General features: G+C 41.6%; 1 protein-coding gene across 4 annotated transcripts in view; it reads left to right on the top strand.

The window, feature by feature from the left end:
• Positions 1 to 12741, top strand: part of ADGRD1 (adhesion G protein-coupled receptor D1) — a 247145-nt gene that overhangs the window by 26925 nt on the left and 207479 nt on the right. For all 4 annotated transcript variants that reach the window (XM_025195694.1, XM_025195696.1, XM_025195701.1 and 1 more), the window contains 5 exons: positions 5673 to 5734; positions 7176 to 7331; positions 9913 to 9972; positions 11500 to 11617; positions 12671 to 12736. In XM_025195694.1, coding sequence (XP_025051479.1) covers positions 5673 to 5734; positions 7176 to 7331; positions 9913 to 9972; positions 11500 to 11617; positions 12671 to 12736 — 462 coding nt within the window. The remainder of the gene's footprint in view (positions 1 to 5672; positions 5735 to 7175; positions 7332 to 9912; positions 9973 to 11499; positions 11618 to 12670; positions 12737 to 12741) is intronic.

Below are 12741 nucleotides of genomic sequence, written 5' to 3'. Positions count from 1 at the left end.
GCCAATGCTAGAGGAACCTAGAGCAGCACCTGGCTGGCTGCAGCTGCACTGGGAACAGCCCCCTTGGAAGATGCTCATGTTGTGCCGCTCTGTGCCATGCCACTCTGGGAGGGCGGGCAAACAGCTTCAGGTATGGATCCCCTGTCCCAGCACTGGGGCTCTGGCTTCAGCTACCGGCCGCCTTCCTGGGAGCTGGAGCCGGAGCCCCATTTACTGGGGCAGGAGCCTGGCTGACGATGCTTGCCCAGGGTGGTGTGGCACTGCAGGGGTAAGATCTCCAGTGGCAACTCCTGCTCCCGGTGTGGGATACAGAGCAGCACTTGGCTGGGTCACAGACATTGGCGGGAGCACAGTGAGGGCTGCCCTAGTGTGAGCGGGTGGGCCTTAGCTTCATGCAAAGCACGGTGGGGGTCAGGCGGACTGCAGCACTCAGGTGAGCTGCTGCAGGCAACCCTCCACCTTTCCCTCATTGGTTTCATAGATTTTAGGGTCAGAAGGGACCTATTATATCATCAAGTCCGACCCCCTGCCCTGGGCAGGAAAGAGGGCTGGGGTCAGGTGACCCCAGCCAGGTGTTTGTCCAGTCTCCTCTTAAATACCTCCAAAGAAGGGAACAGCACCACTTCCCTTGGAAGCGTATTCTGTATTTTGGCAACCCTCACTGTAAAGAATTTTTTCCTGATGTCCAATCTAAATTTACTCTCCTTTAGTTTGTGGCCATTGTTTCTAGTTACCCCAATGGGTGCCCTGGTAAACATCGTATCCCCTATTTCCTGCTGTCCCCCCATGATGAGTTTGTAGATGGCCACAAGATCACCTCTCAGCCTTCTCTTGCGGAGGCTGAAGAGATTCAGCTCCCTCAATTGGTCCTTGTAGGGTTTTTCCTGTAGGCCTTTAACCAGATGGGTGGCCCTCCTCTGAACTCTTTCCAGGTTATCTACATCCCTCTTGAAGTGCGGCGCCCAAAACTGGACGCAGTACTCCAGCTGAGGCCTGACCAATGCCTCATAGAAGGGAAGTATCACCTCCCTGGACCTGTGTGTGATGCACCTACTTATTCAAGAAAGAGTGCAGTTAGCTTTACTTATTACCTCATCATATTGGCGACTCATGTTCATTTTGGAGTTGACCATGACTGCAAGATCCCTTTCTGCAGTTGTGCTACTCAGTATGGTACCTCCCAGGCTATAGGTGTGTTGATGATTCTTCCTTCCCAGGTGCAACACACGGCACTTGTCTTTGTTAAATTGCATCCTAATCTGTTGCGCCCACTTCTCCAGCCTGTCCAAATCCACATGGGTTTGCTTCCTGCCCTCTAGTTGGTTTACCTCCCCGCATAGTTTGGTGCCAACTGCAGACTTGGACAGTCTTACCTCCCCTTACCAAGAGCAGACTCTTGGGACCTAGTGCACAGGCAGTCCCCTGCTACACTGCCCTCCCACATCTGGCTGTGCACCCCCCATCTGGCCGCCAGGGGTACATTTATTTAAAAAGGTTGAAAAAGTCTGCCTTAAGGAGTGATAAGACTTAATTAACATGTACTTGCATAGTGGAAGACTTTTACTAAGACATAAGCATCTGATTTAGTTATAAAACATTTCTCTCAGTGACCAAGACTTAAAACCCCACTTGGTATGTTTTGGCTGCACCAGAAGTTCGGGGGGTTTTTTTGTTTTTTGTTGCTTTTGTTGTGTCCTTAAAAATTATTAATAGCTTAAGGGCATAAATCCATTCTATCTGCCCTAAGAATGAAAGTACCTCATTGTAAAACTCATTTTTTAGGCAAGTCTGACTACGAAGATGCATGCATTAATTAGTTCTTGCTTATAAAAATCCAATTCATTAAGCAATTAATTCACCAAAGAAGCTCAAGCTTGTATGGAAAGCTTGCATCCCTTTTGCTCTGCATTACGAGTGTTAATGATTATATTAGTCCACATTAATTCTGCTTCCAGATTGACTCTTCATTACATAGGTTAAGGTCTCTGCCATGATACTCAAAGCCCAATTAGTAGACGTGTAAGCTAATCAAGCTACATCTCCTATTGGACAAAGGAAAATAAACTAGAACAATCTTTCCCTCTCTTTGTCTCTCAAGTGTTTGGGAACAGCACCAATCCTTAAAGGACGGGGCCATATCAGAAGATCAGAATAAGAAAATTCTGTATTTAGGCACTGATTTAGTTTCCACTGAAGTTAATAAGAAAGATAAATTGGTTTTAATGGGAGCTGACTCAAGACTATAACAAAAATATACTACAATATTGTTAGCCTAGGTACAGTTTAGATTTTTCAATTAGTACAGACAGCATTAAAGTAGTAGCAAACTTGGTTAAGTCATTGGCTGATGACATCAAACTGAAAAACAAAAAACCTGTCATTCTCTCCCACTATCTAATATTTAAGTGTGCAAAAATGTTAAAATCCATCTTTTTTACTAATTATAATGGGACCTATTAAAATGTTTTTTATTAATGTCTTCAAATAACTTGGCTGGGAGAGCATTCATTTGATACCCAAAATAGCACGAATATTTCGGTGTTGTGTTTGAAAAATCTTTAAAAATATGCTTTAACTTTATAATCTACTTGTGTTGGAAAAATCACTATTGTACCTGGTTATTGTATCTATCACAACAAAACCAGTGTTACTATAACACCACCCAAGCCATAAATCTCGTTCCTTGGTCTAATGTTATGGAAGAATGTCATGTTACTGTACTCAAGTGCTGTAGACTTTTTTTACATTGACCCAGTCCATCGATATGTGTGACTTGTCTTGCTGTCAGACAAATATGACTCTTGTATAAATACAGAAAGGATAACAACTTTTTAACTCCTTTGGTGCTTATGACTACAGGGTTGTAGCTCTAAAGTCCACTGCTACTCTGCCCACTTCCATGCATTCTGCTCAGTAATGGGTGCATGCTGTAAAGAATTTGCCAGGGTTGTTTCCATGAGTGTGCCACTCAAGGAGTTAATCTCACAATTTTGTTCCTAATTATACTTTTTGTGATGTTTGAAAACCTTGCAACATATTCACTCTTGCATCTAAGCAGGTATTGCCATATTATTGGTGACTTGGTCATAAGCAGTAACATCCACTGGTTAGGAATGCCAACATTTTCAGAGGTCTCAGAGACATAGGTGCCATTGAAGACTTGTACCTGGTTTTACCTTTATAATCCCACAATCCTGGACAGTGCCCACTCGCCCACCCTTCGTACTCCCAAAGTGTGACAAGGTTACATCTGGAAGTCCTGTTTCATAAATTTAGAAGTTAATTCTGTGTTACTGACTCCTATCATTTAATTTTATTATTGTTGTTTTACATCACCAGTCCTCAACTATAGGGAAAAACTCTGAAGACAAAAACAAGTCTGCCAATTTTATCATTTAAAAAAAAAATCTCATGACTTCAAGTCAATCTCATGAATTTTTTGAGTGTTGATTTACAACACTGCCCATCATAAGTATTAAAAAATTATACTTTTTTTCCCACGGCTCTTTTCCTCTAGTATGGAGTATTTTGATTGACTGACTGATTTGTGTATGCAATAAAACTTTTTTTTTTAATTCCCATGAGTATCAATGTCCATTAAAGTTGATTCTGGAAGCTGTGACATGATCCCCAGAAATGATGGATACTCTTGATAATGGTAATCCATCCTCAAAACAAGGTCATTCTTGGTGTAATTCTATTGAACCCACTGGCATTATAGTATGGATAGATTTGAGCTATATAGCATCACAGCTGAATTGGGGAAACTCCCTACTTCAGTTTTTAGTGTCTTTCTTTTTAATAAGATGAAATAGCCATGCTCATTTGTATCCAGAGGAAAAAATTAGACAATACCTAACACTTGTAATTGAGAATTGTACTGAAATACCACAGTAATGGGTGGATATATTTCATATATCTATAAATCATACCACAGGTAGAAGAAAGATATGCTTACTATAACTGCTAGAAATGGTCCAAACCTCTAATTTAAGTGTTTTGCCTAAGCAAATAATTTGCAACAAGCTCATGGTGACCATCAGTAGACATAGTACTGATATTTTTTGGTCAAGCCAAAATGATAGATAATAGCTTCTATGTTACTTGAAGTCAACTTGGATCTATGAATCTAACTTGCCAGCAACTCTTGGAGATGTTTTCTGAAATGGCACTCCAGCTGCTGTCAAGCCTGCTTTAAGGAAAGATGTTTGAGTGCCTGCTTTGTGTGAGGTTAACATGCCAGCTCACCTTTACTATCTGTCTCCTGTCTCGATTCTTTTGGTCAGTATTTACATGAAATCTGGGCCCTTCTGAATTGGAAGTCTTTCCATTGACTGAAGTGGCCGCGTCCAGATGAGCGTGGATGTTTGGTTCCCTGGGGACAACTAGCAGTGGCACATCTTGTGTCACTGCTAGTTGTCCCTGGGGAATGCCAGTGCCACATGTCCACTGGCACACAGCAGGGTACCCAGTGTGGGTTAGGGGAGGCTGGGGCCAGCAACCGTGCTGGCGCTAGCAGCCTTACCTGGGGTCCTGGGGCTGGGGAAGCTGCAGCTTGAAGCCTGGCTAGCAGCTGGAGCATGGCTCTAGCAGGCCAGGCTCTGGTTTTGGGCGGCATGTGCTGCAGCCACATGTGCTGCTCCGCACTTCTTTTTTTTGTCTGCGTGGGTTTTTTTGACTCTGGGGTTTCCCGGGGTCAACCCCCTGCCCAATGCTAAAAGGTAGCAGCACAGGAAATGCCAGTGTGCAGTGTGTGGCACTGCAGGTGGGTCTGCAGTGCCACCTAATGCACGACCATGCTCATCTGGTCATGGCCAATGAGGCCAGGGTTCACTTTTTGTCTCTCTCAAAGATTTCTGATTCTGATTGATCATGTTCTTGTATGCTGATGCCCTTGATGATCTGTTTCTACTATTGTCCCATCAAATATTTTAGGTTAAAAAATACAAATTATTTGTATTACATTGATGACTTCTGAGATTGAGGCCTTTTTGTGCTAGGTGAAATACATCATGTAGAAAAAGACAGGTCCTGTCCTAAAGAGATGAAATTCCAAATTGAAAAGATAGAGTGGGAGAGGGAAGGTAATATTATCTTCATTTAACAGGAGAAAGACGTAGACATAAACTGGTTGTGGTTCACAGTTCCAAAATCCTGTTGGTTCTCTATAGGGCTTATATACGTCAGGAAAATTTACCTTACATGATTTGCTCGAGGTCGTACTGGGAGTCTGGCAAGGCCTAGAATGGAATGTGTGTGTTCTGCCACCAAGATCAAGGCCTTAGCCACAAATTCAGGCTTCTGTTTCTAAAGACGTTGCCACAAATCTAAAATCCCATTGCAATCAGGGCTTGGTTTTTTGCTTATTTGTCAAATTAAAGTATCCCCTTGCAGTGTTAAAATCCAGACAAAGCAGCATTTTGTGTTTGTATGAGGATCATAGAATAATATCAGCTAAGACATTTAATGAGGCCATTGAAACAGCCCAGTGTAATTTCAATACCAGAACACAGAGGAATGCAAATATCAAACAAATAACATCATCTCAGAACAAATTTCCCAGGTTGTTATTGTGAATGCTTCTCCCAGATGTGGTAAATTGTGTCGGTTTATTTTATTTTTAAAAATATGTATACTGCTTCAAACTTGTTTTTAAAATTGTTTTCCCTTAGGTGCACAGGCTTTACTTTCTTCAACAGCATCATGGTCCATCATGACCACTACAAGTACCGTGGTAGGACTTGATTTTCTTTAACTTAAAAATGTTGTGTATTGAAGAGACATTGCTGGCCCTATACTTTTAGGTTGTAAGGAAATTTATTATAATTCATTGGATTTCTTTGATATGCTTCCTGGGTATGCTAGTGAGGTCTTCTAGTGAGGAGAGAAGGAGGGCTGTCTTCAGTTAAAAAAGAAAAGAGCTAATTGTTTGGGGGCATGGGGAAGGGGCTCTGGGGGAAGGGAAATACCAGATTATATAACAGTTTCTCCCTTCCAGTTTCATAAAAACTCAAAACTCTGTAAAAATTGGTATTTCTGAAATACTTCAATATCTTATAAAGATAAAAAATTCATTAGTTTTTTTTTCAAACTTTTTTTAGTTTTGGAATTTGAATAATCTGGGCTAGTTTTACAACTAAAATGTCTTCATATGTTTAAGAGACTGTTGAAGAAATAGTGTTTTAAATAAATGCATAAGTGCTTTAAACAGTCTAAATATAAATAAATTCCATTTTAAAATCTACTTTCATTTTCTTGATAGCTACTATTTCAAAATCCTATTACTATATTTTCTCACATACAATACACCCTGGAATATATTATGCAGCTTCTTTTTGAAAGGCAGAATGGAGGGAATTTTTTTCCCACCTTATGGCTGCATAAATCAGCCTAATCTTCAGGCAACTCACCTGCTTAAAGTAATAGAAGCAGGTAGCAAAATTGCCTAAGAAAGGTTAATTTGATTAGTAGAACATCAAGGCCATTAAAAAGAAGAGAAGTGAAGAACAATGGGCCATTAAGTCAACTGATTGCCTTGGGGGCTTGAATAATAATACTTCTTCACTGTGGAATAGGAATCAAAGCAAGTTGCTTCTCTTCCAGGTAGGAAATCAGCTTCCCTTCTTAATAAATGCACTCCAGATTTGGGGGGCTGATTTTTGGGGGGAAAATGTAGGTTGTAGGTGATAAAATATGGCTGGTTGTTTTTTCTTGTTGTTGTTTGTTTTTTTCCCCTTTTTCTGGAAACCAAGGTAGACACGACCTGAATTTCTAATCAAAAGATTAGGTAGACAAGTTGTCAACTTCACAAGTATTATTGGTTTCAGATCTTCACAAACTTTTTGTCCAGTGTGTACGTGTGTAGGATACATATAATCTTGATCGGCTTTTCAGGTTTTTCTTTTTCTTTCCCTGTGGCCTGTTCTGCATAATCATAGCATTACAATTTACAATTTGTTTGCTCTTGGATCAGGAAATGAACTGTTCCTCTGCTTCCCCGGTGCTCCTGTCAGAGAAGCACATAGGTCAATTCTTGGAGTTGCATTGTTAGAATATACTGTGGATTATTTGAAAGAATTGGCACCAATCTTGACTTGACTTCTTTGGTGTTAAGCACAGAAGAAATGGTTGATTACTAGGATATGCCTTGATGAGATGACATTGCTGTCTTGTAGCTCTCCACAGATGCCTATCATCCTATCATAACTAATCTAACTGAGGAGAGAGGAAACTTTCAGTCCCCAAATGCAATGCTGCACTACCTGGAAAACATATCAATCAGCTTGCCCAACAAATCTCTGGTGGAAAATACTGCCTTGAACCTGACAGAGGTAAATGTGTATGCAGGTCTTAGTATGAAGCCAAGTAACATTTTTCTTTCTTCAGAGGCTAGAACATAATATGCAGCTTTGAAATATTTTCAATGATTACAAGGTACCTTATTTAAAAAAAAGAACAAGACTACTATTATAAGTATGCTTTTGATAAGGAATCCAGTTTAATTAAAGTCTTTGTCAATTTATAAGGCATGGCATGTAATATTATTTACCCTAAATGGAGCATCCAGGCAGTATAGTAATGGATTAAATATTATCATCTGGTTAGACAATTGAGAAAGAGACATACATAAAAGTGCTTTTTTGCTATGTTTAAAAGTAGTAATTAAGGGCATCTATACATGTGCTCCAGGGTGGAGGGGAGTTGCTTTAACTGGAGCAGATCTGAGAGCTGCTCTTACTAAAGCATCCACAGCGTCATGTGTATTCAGCATCCCCGCACTTCAAAATGGTGACAGGGGCACTTTAACTGAAGCTCATTCGATAAGCTTTAGTTAAAGCACCTCCGCCACTATTCTGAAACGCGGGGATGCTGAATCCATGTGACGCAGAGGCTGCTGGAGCTTGCTAATTAGCATGCTTCAGCAGACTTAATTAATCAAGTCTGCTCCGATGCATACTAATTAGCACGTGTCAGAGCAGAGCTCCATTACATGTATAGGTGCCCTAAATTCCTGTGAAATTTAATGAAATAATTCAATTCCTGGAAGAGGCTCATATTTCTTTGCTTGGTCTCACTTATTCAAAACAGGGTTCGATCTGGCAGTCCTCCCTGCCATAGGCATAGGACAGACCTAGCGATCTTGGATGGCAGGAGCAATGTAGCCTCAGGATCATGGAACTTAAATGCGAGCCACCTCTACAATGGGTGTTGCAGCCTGCATTGAGTTCTCTGTTGCCATAGCTAGACTGTTACTGATGGCAGCACTAGTTAAGGCTTTCTCCGTCCTACGGCAGGAATGGGAATGGCTTCCGATTTGATTCGGAGAGATTTAATGAGTCTCCTGATTCGATTTGGATTTGGAGATTTGTCTGCCAAATCAGGCCGAATCTCCTCCAAATCGAATCAGCAACTGAAGCTTCGCACAGCCCTAGGTTGGATCTAATTTGAAAATTGTCATTCATCCTGTCAGATATCACGAGTTCTGTCTACACAGTTCTCATTGCCACTTTATTGCTCATTCATGCTGTCCCGTGCTGCATTGTGAAGCATGAAAGTGATGCGCAGACAGAAAAATGGAACGCGATAATCTTTAGCAAAGCTGTTTTGGGAAATAAACACAACAGAGTCCTGATCTTATATGCGGACTCTGTCATTCACCTGATTGATGGGTTAGGCTTTTTATTATTTGTAGCTAATTCCCAGAAACACAGCTGCTGAGCATACATACTATTTTCTGTAAAGGACATAATTTGCAGATGGTTGCCTCTGTCCTAGTTGTCATATGGCTCACAGCACAAAGGATTTGGAGTTAAATGCTATGCAACTCACTTTCTGATTGCAGTTACATTTTCATAATACACTGCTTCTGACAAACTCTATTCATGTGTCATGTGGATATGATTTAGCTCTGTTCAGTATGAGTGCAGGGTGCAGGTAGGGGCTGCCTGTTGGTGGGTCAGGGGCTCTGACATTCTGTGAATCCTTCTAGTGCTCCTTTCTCCATTGTGGTCATAGCACCACTGTTAGAGGCTATGTTATCTGCCATTTTGTGGCTTTGGAAAGAAATTCTTCCTTCCCTGCCTCCTCTCAACTGGTTTGGCAAGATGGGCTTGTGAGTCCAAGATGCAACGCAATTTAAGGTGGGATTTCATGTTGAGTCTTTCAAATGGCCAGCATGGGTGTCTCAGTCTAGGGATAGGAGTGAAAGGTGAGTATAACCTTTTAGCCCCAGCATATACCCCCTATCTCAAGACTTGCAAAGGGGTTCTTAGAGGCTCAGTTCAGTGTTGCTGTTAGGATAGTCAGATGGGGATTAGGTGACCTGGTTTATTTCTAGCTGTACCACAGGGCAAGTTGCTGTCTATGCCTCAGTTTTCCCTTCCCACCCTCCATCCTCTCTGTTCAAACAAGGATTTCCTGTCACTAGGTGTTTGCAAATTGCCTGCAAAAGTGGCTACTTGGTCTCAATCTAGGTGCTGACATACTTTAATGATCAGCCAAAATGGATGGTAGGAACCAGAGTTCGGATGTTTGCTGCTTGAAAAACTGAGCTTGAACTCTTGGGTGAACACAGGTGTGTTGTTATATGGATGTACTTGAGTTCACTGGGTGATTTCAAGCTTTGCTCAATTCCACTGGTTTCCGTAGCCTCAGCCGGGGTGTAATGGATGTAATATAGGAGTGCCATTGTAATGTTACTATTAACAAATAAACTATTACTTTAAAATGTTACCATAGAAAAGATAATGAGAGGACTGGCAGGCAGGGATGGCTGTGACTTGCATGAAAATATACCCATCATTTTAAAATGAATCTAAGGAAGTCTTAATAGAGATCTGCCTTGAATGTTTACCGGGAGATGTATAGCTGATGAATAAGTAATCAAATAATGTTTTCTTATTTATGTTTCAGGCTTTCCTGAAGGCTGTTGGAGATGTTCTTTTATTGCCCGACTGGGTTGATACATCAGTGGTAAGACAAATGGCTTAGGGTTGCAAGCTAATTTTGGTGAATATTTTCATACAGATAATAATAAAACAGGCTGCATCTCTTATCCTTCAGTTTTGGGTTCCTTAGAGGAGCAACCTGTTTATTCCCTCATCATGTCCTTTTTGCTTCCAAAGTAAACACCTAGAGGAAGTAAATGATGTTTGTTTGGTAATGGGTTTCCACGTGTTAAAATAAGGTAATTTTCTCTGTTACTGCTCCAAGATGTTCCATAAGAACTGGTGAAACAGCATAAATATAAGGCTTATATGGGAATGAGTCTTGTCATTTCTTCTCTTAAATAGCAATGGTGACACGTAGGGAGTGCATGGGGGTGCACATGCACCCTCTGAGAGAGCTGGTGCACCCCCTGACTTGCCGTGCTGCTTAGGCAATGGGCAGGGAGGGGGCAGGTGGGAGCGCTGGTGCCCCCCCCCTGCAAGCGTCAGCCGATTGTTGCTGCCGCTCCAAGAAGCGGCTGTAGCTGCTCCCAGAAGTGGCTGCAGCGATCGGCCGCGGGGGCCCCGCTAGGGCAGCAAGATTGGCCTCGGGGGGATCCCCACCCAGTCAGCAGGATTGGCCGTGGGGGTTATATAGTATTTAATAACATAATTTCTACACAGAAATTAGCCCACATATCAATTTCTTCTCAAAGGTGGTCACATAAAAATAAACAAGAATCCCACCCCCCAAATTATTTTTGCCAGAATCTAGATGTTTATTGGATATTAATTTAAGCATTCCCTTTTTTTTTTTTTTCTCCTTTCAAAGTACCCTATTTACTTGCATACATCGCACGCCTCCCCCACCCCTGAAGCTACGGGACAGTGTGGGGGGCGGAGAGGGGGGAGTGTATTTAAATGAAGAAATGCAGCTAGCAGAGGACTGAAACTGCAGGAGCTAAACTGCCTGGCCTCTCTTGTGCAAAAAGGTTATACTCAGGAAGGCTACAGTCTTTCACTCTTTATTTGGAAAAATAAACCTATAAATCATGTATTAGCAAAAGAGCTGCTTTAATGCGAGGCCTGATCCAGCTTGGTGCTTAAAGTAACGGACTGTCATCTGATGGGGATTGGAGGAGTCATTAATTTGGTACCCAGTAGTTTAACTACTTCGGGGGTGGGGTGGTGGTGACTAGGGCAGCAACTTGGGGCATTACCTTTTTGGGAGCAGGATTGGGGAGAGGGGTGCACAAAAATAGTTGCTACCACTGTGGTTGGCCATGCTATTGCCATTGGCTCTGCAGCTGCCAGCACTGCCCTGGGTGCTCTGGCTACCCCATAGGCTGCCTGGCTATGCCTCTGTTGGCAGGTTTCTGGAAATCCTTGGTATTTTGTAAGACGGGGCTCTCAGTAGCCTTGTCATGCAACATACGTTTTCACAGGGATATTGAGAGAGTCGAGTAAGTTCTTGTGCACAATCATAACAGCACTTGAACCATTTTTTAGTCCAGGGCTCTGCTATGAATCCATTTTTATAATCAAGTCTCTTTTTTTTTTTTTCTCCCCCCAGTCTGTTTCTGTTGTGGGAGGCTTAATTGAAACGATTGACAATGTGATGGTGCATATGGCTCGCAATCTGGAAGGAATCCACCCAGCTGTAACCATCGAGGGCACATCAACTGTGGCAGGGAGGAGTTAACAAAAGATTTCACTCTCCATCTAAACTGGAGTCTGGCTGATCCTAATAAATACTTCTGTGCCTGCAGCTCTTCCCTTGTCAACATGGAGAAGGAAATCGAAATAGGTTATTTTTCTCTCTCTTAATCTAACAAATTGTATCAATCACAGCCAGATGATTATATAGTCAGAGAAAGGTAAGCCGCTTTGCTCAACAATCCAGCTTCCTTTGAGGTTATTTTTGGTGGGGGGTGGGAGGAAGAGGAGGGAGAGGTCAAAACCATGTGCTTTGAAATGGTATTTATGGATTTAATCCAGTGATAGATGAAGTGTTACAGTAATGCCTAAGCCTTTTAAACAAACTTTTAAAGTTATAAGTGTCTGGAAAGTGTCTGGAAGGTGAATTTTAATCTCGGGACAAGAAAATGGGATAAATGGTCCAAATTCTTACTGGCCTTTATACCTATTGCAAGGTCCCCCCGCCATCCTCCCTAGAAATCTCTTCTTACGCACATGTATAGCGACAAACACAATGGTGCCCTCATCTCATGTGTGCTTCTCTTCTAGGTTTTGTAAATTAATAATAATTGAGTTCTGAAATTCCTTTCTATGGCTTTGCCTTCTACATAAAGAAGTAAAGTTGGAGCAAGGAAGAATCACATGAATTACCCCAAGCTGCTTCATCTCCCATGATGTCCTAGGCAGTGACATTCTAAAACTAAACAGTACGATTCTGAAATGTCTTCAAATGTCAGGGAGAAAAAAAGAAGAGAGGAATCAATCAATTTTGCTTACCTTGGTGCCTTGTTAAGCTCAGTTTGTGCACATTGTAAAGTCATCCATGGTATATTAACACCCCATATACTTCTTTTTCCCCTCATAAAGAAGTCACATCTTAAAGGCAATTTTACTCTCAGGGGGTTTATTCTATTTTCTCCAAACAGCTGGGGTTTTACAGTCAAGACTTGCAATAGCTATTAAAAGAGCAAACTCCAGTTTTGCAGTCAACTAGGTTGTAAAGGTTATTGATTTTTATCATATTTTTTGTTTGGATTATTATACAGATTACTCTTTGGTCAAAATGCCTCCTCAGACTCTGAATTTGTCCCATTACCGCTTCCCATCTCAGGGAAAG

This window comes from Alligator sinensis, unplaced genomic scaffold (genome assembly GCF_000455745.1).
Source record: "Alligator sinensis unplaced genomic scaffold, ASM45574v1 scaffold628_1, whole genome shotgun sequence".
Classification (NCBI taxonomy): Eukaryota; Metazoa; Chordata; order Crocodylia; family Alligatoridae; genus Alligator; species Alligator sinensis.
The sequence above is the reverse complement of the archived record's forward strand: the minus strand, read 5'-3'. Positions and strand labels throughout refer to the sequence as shown.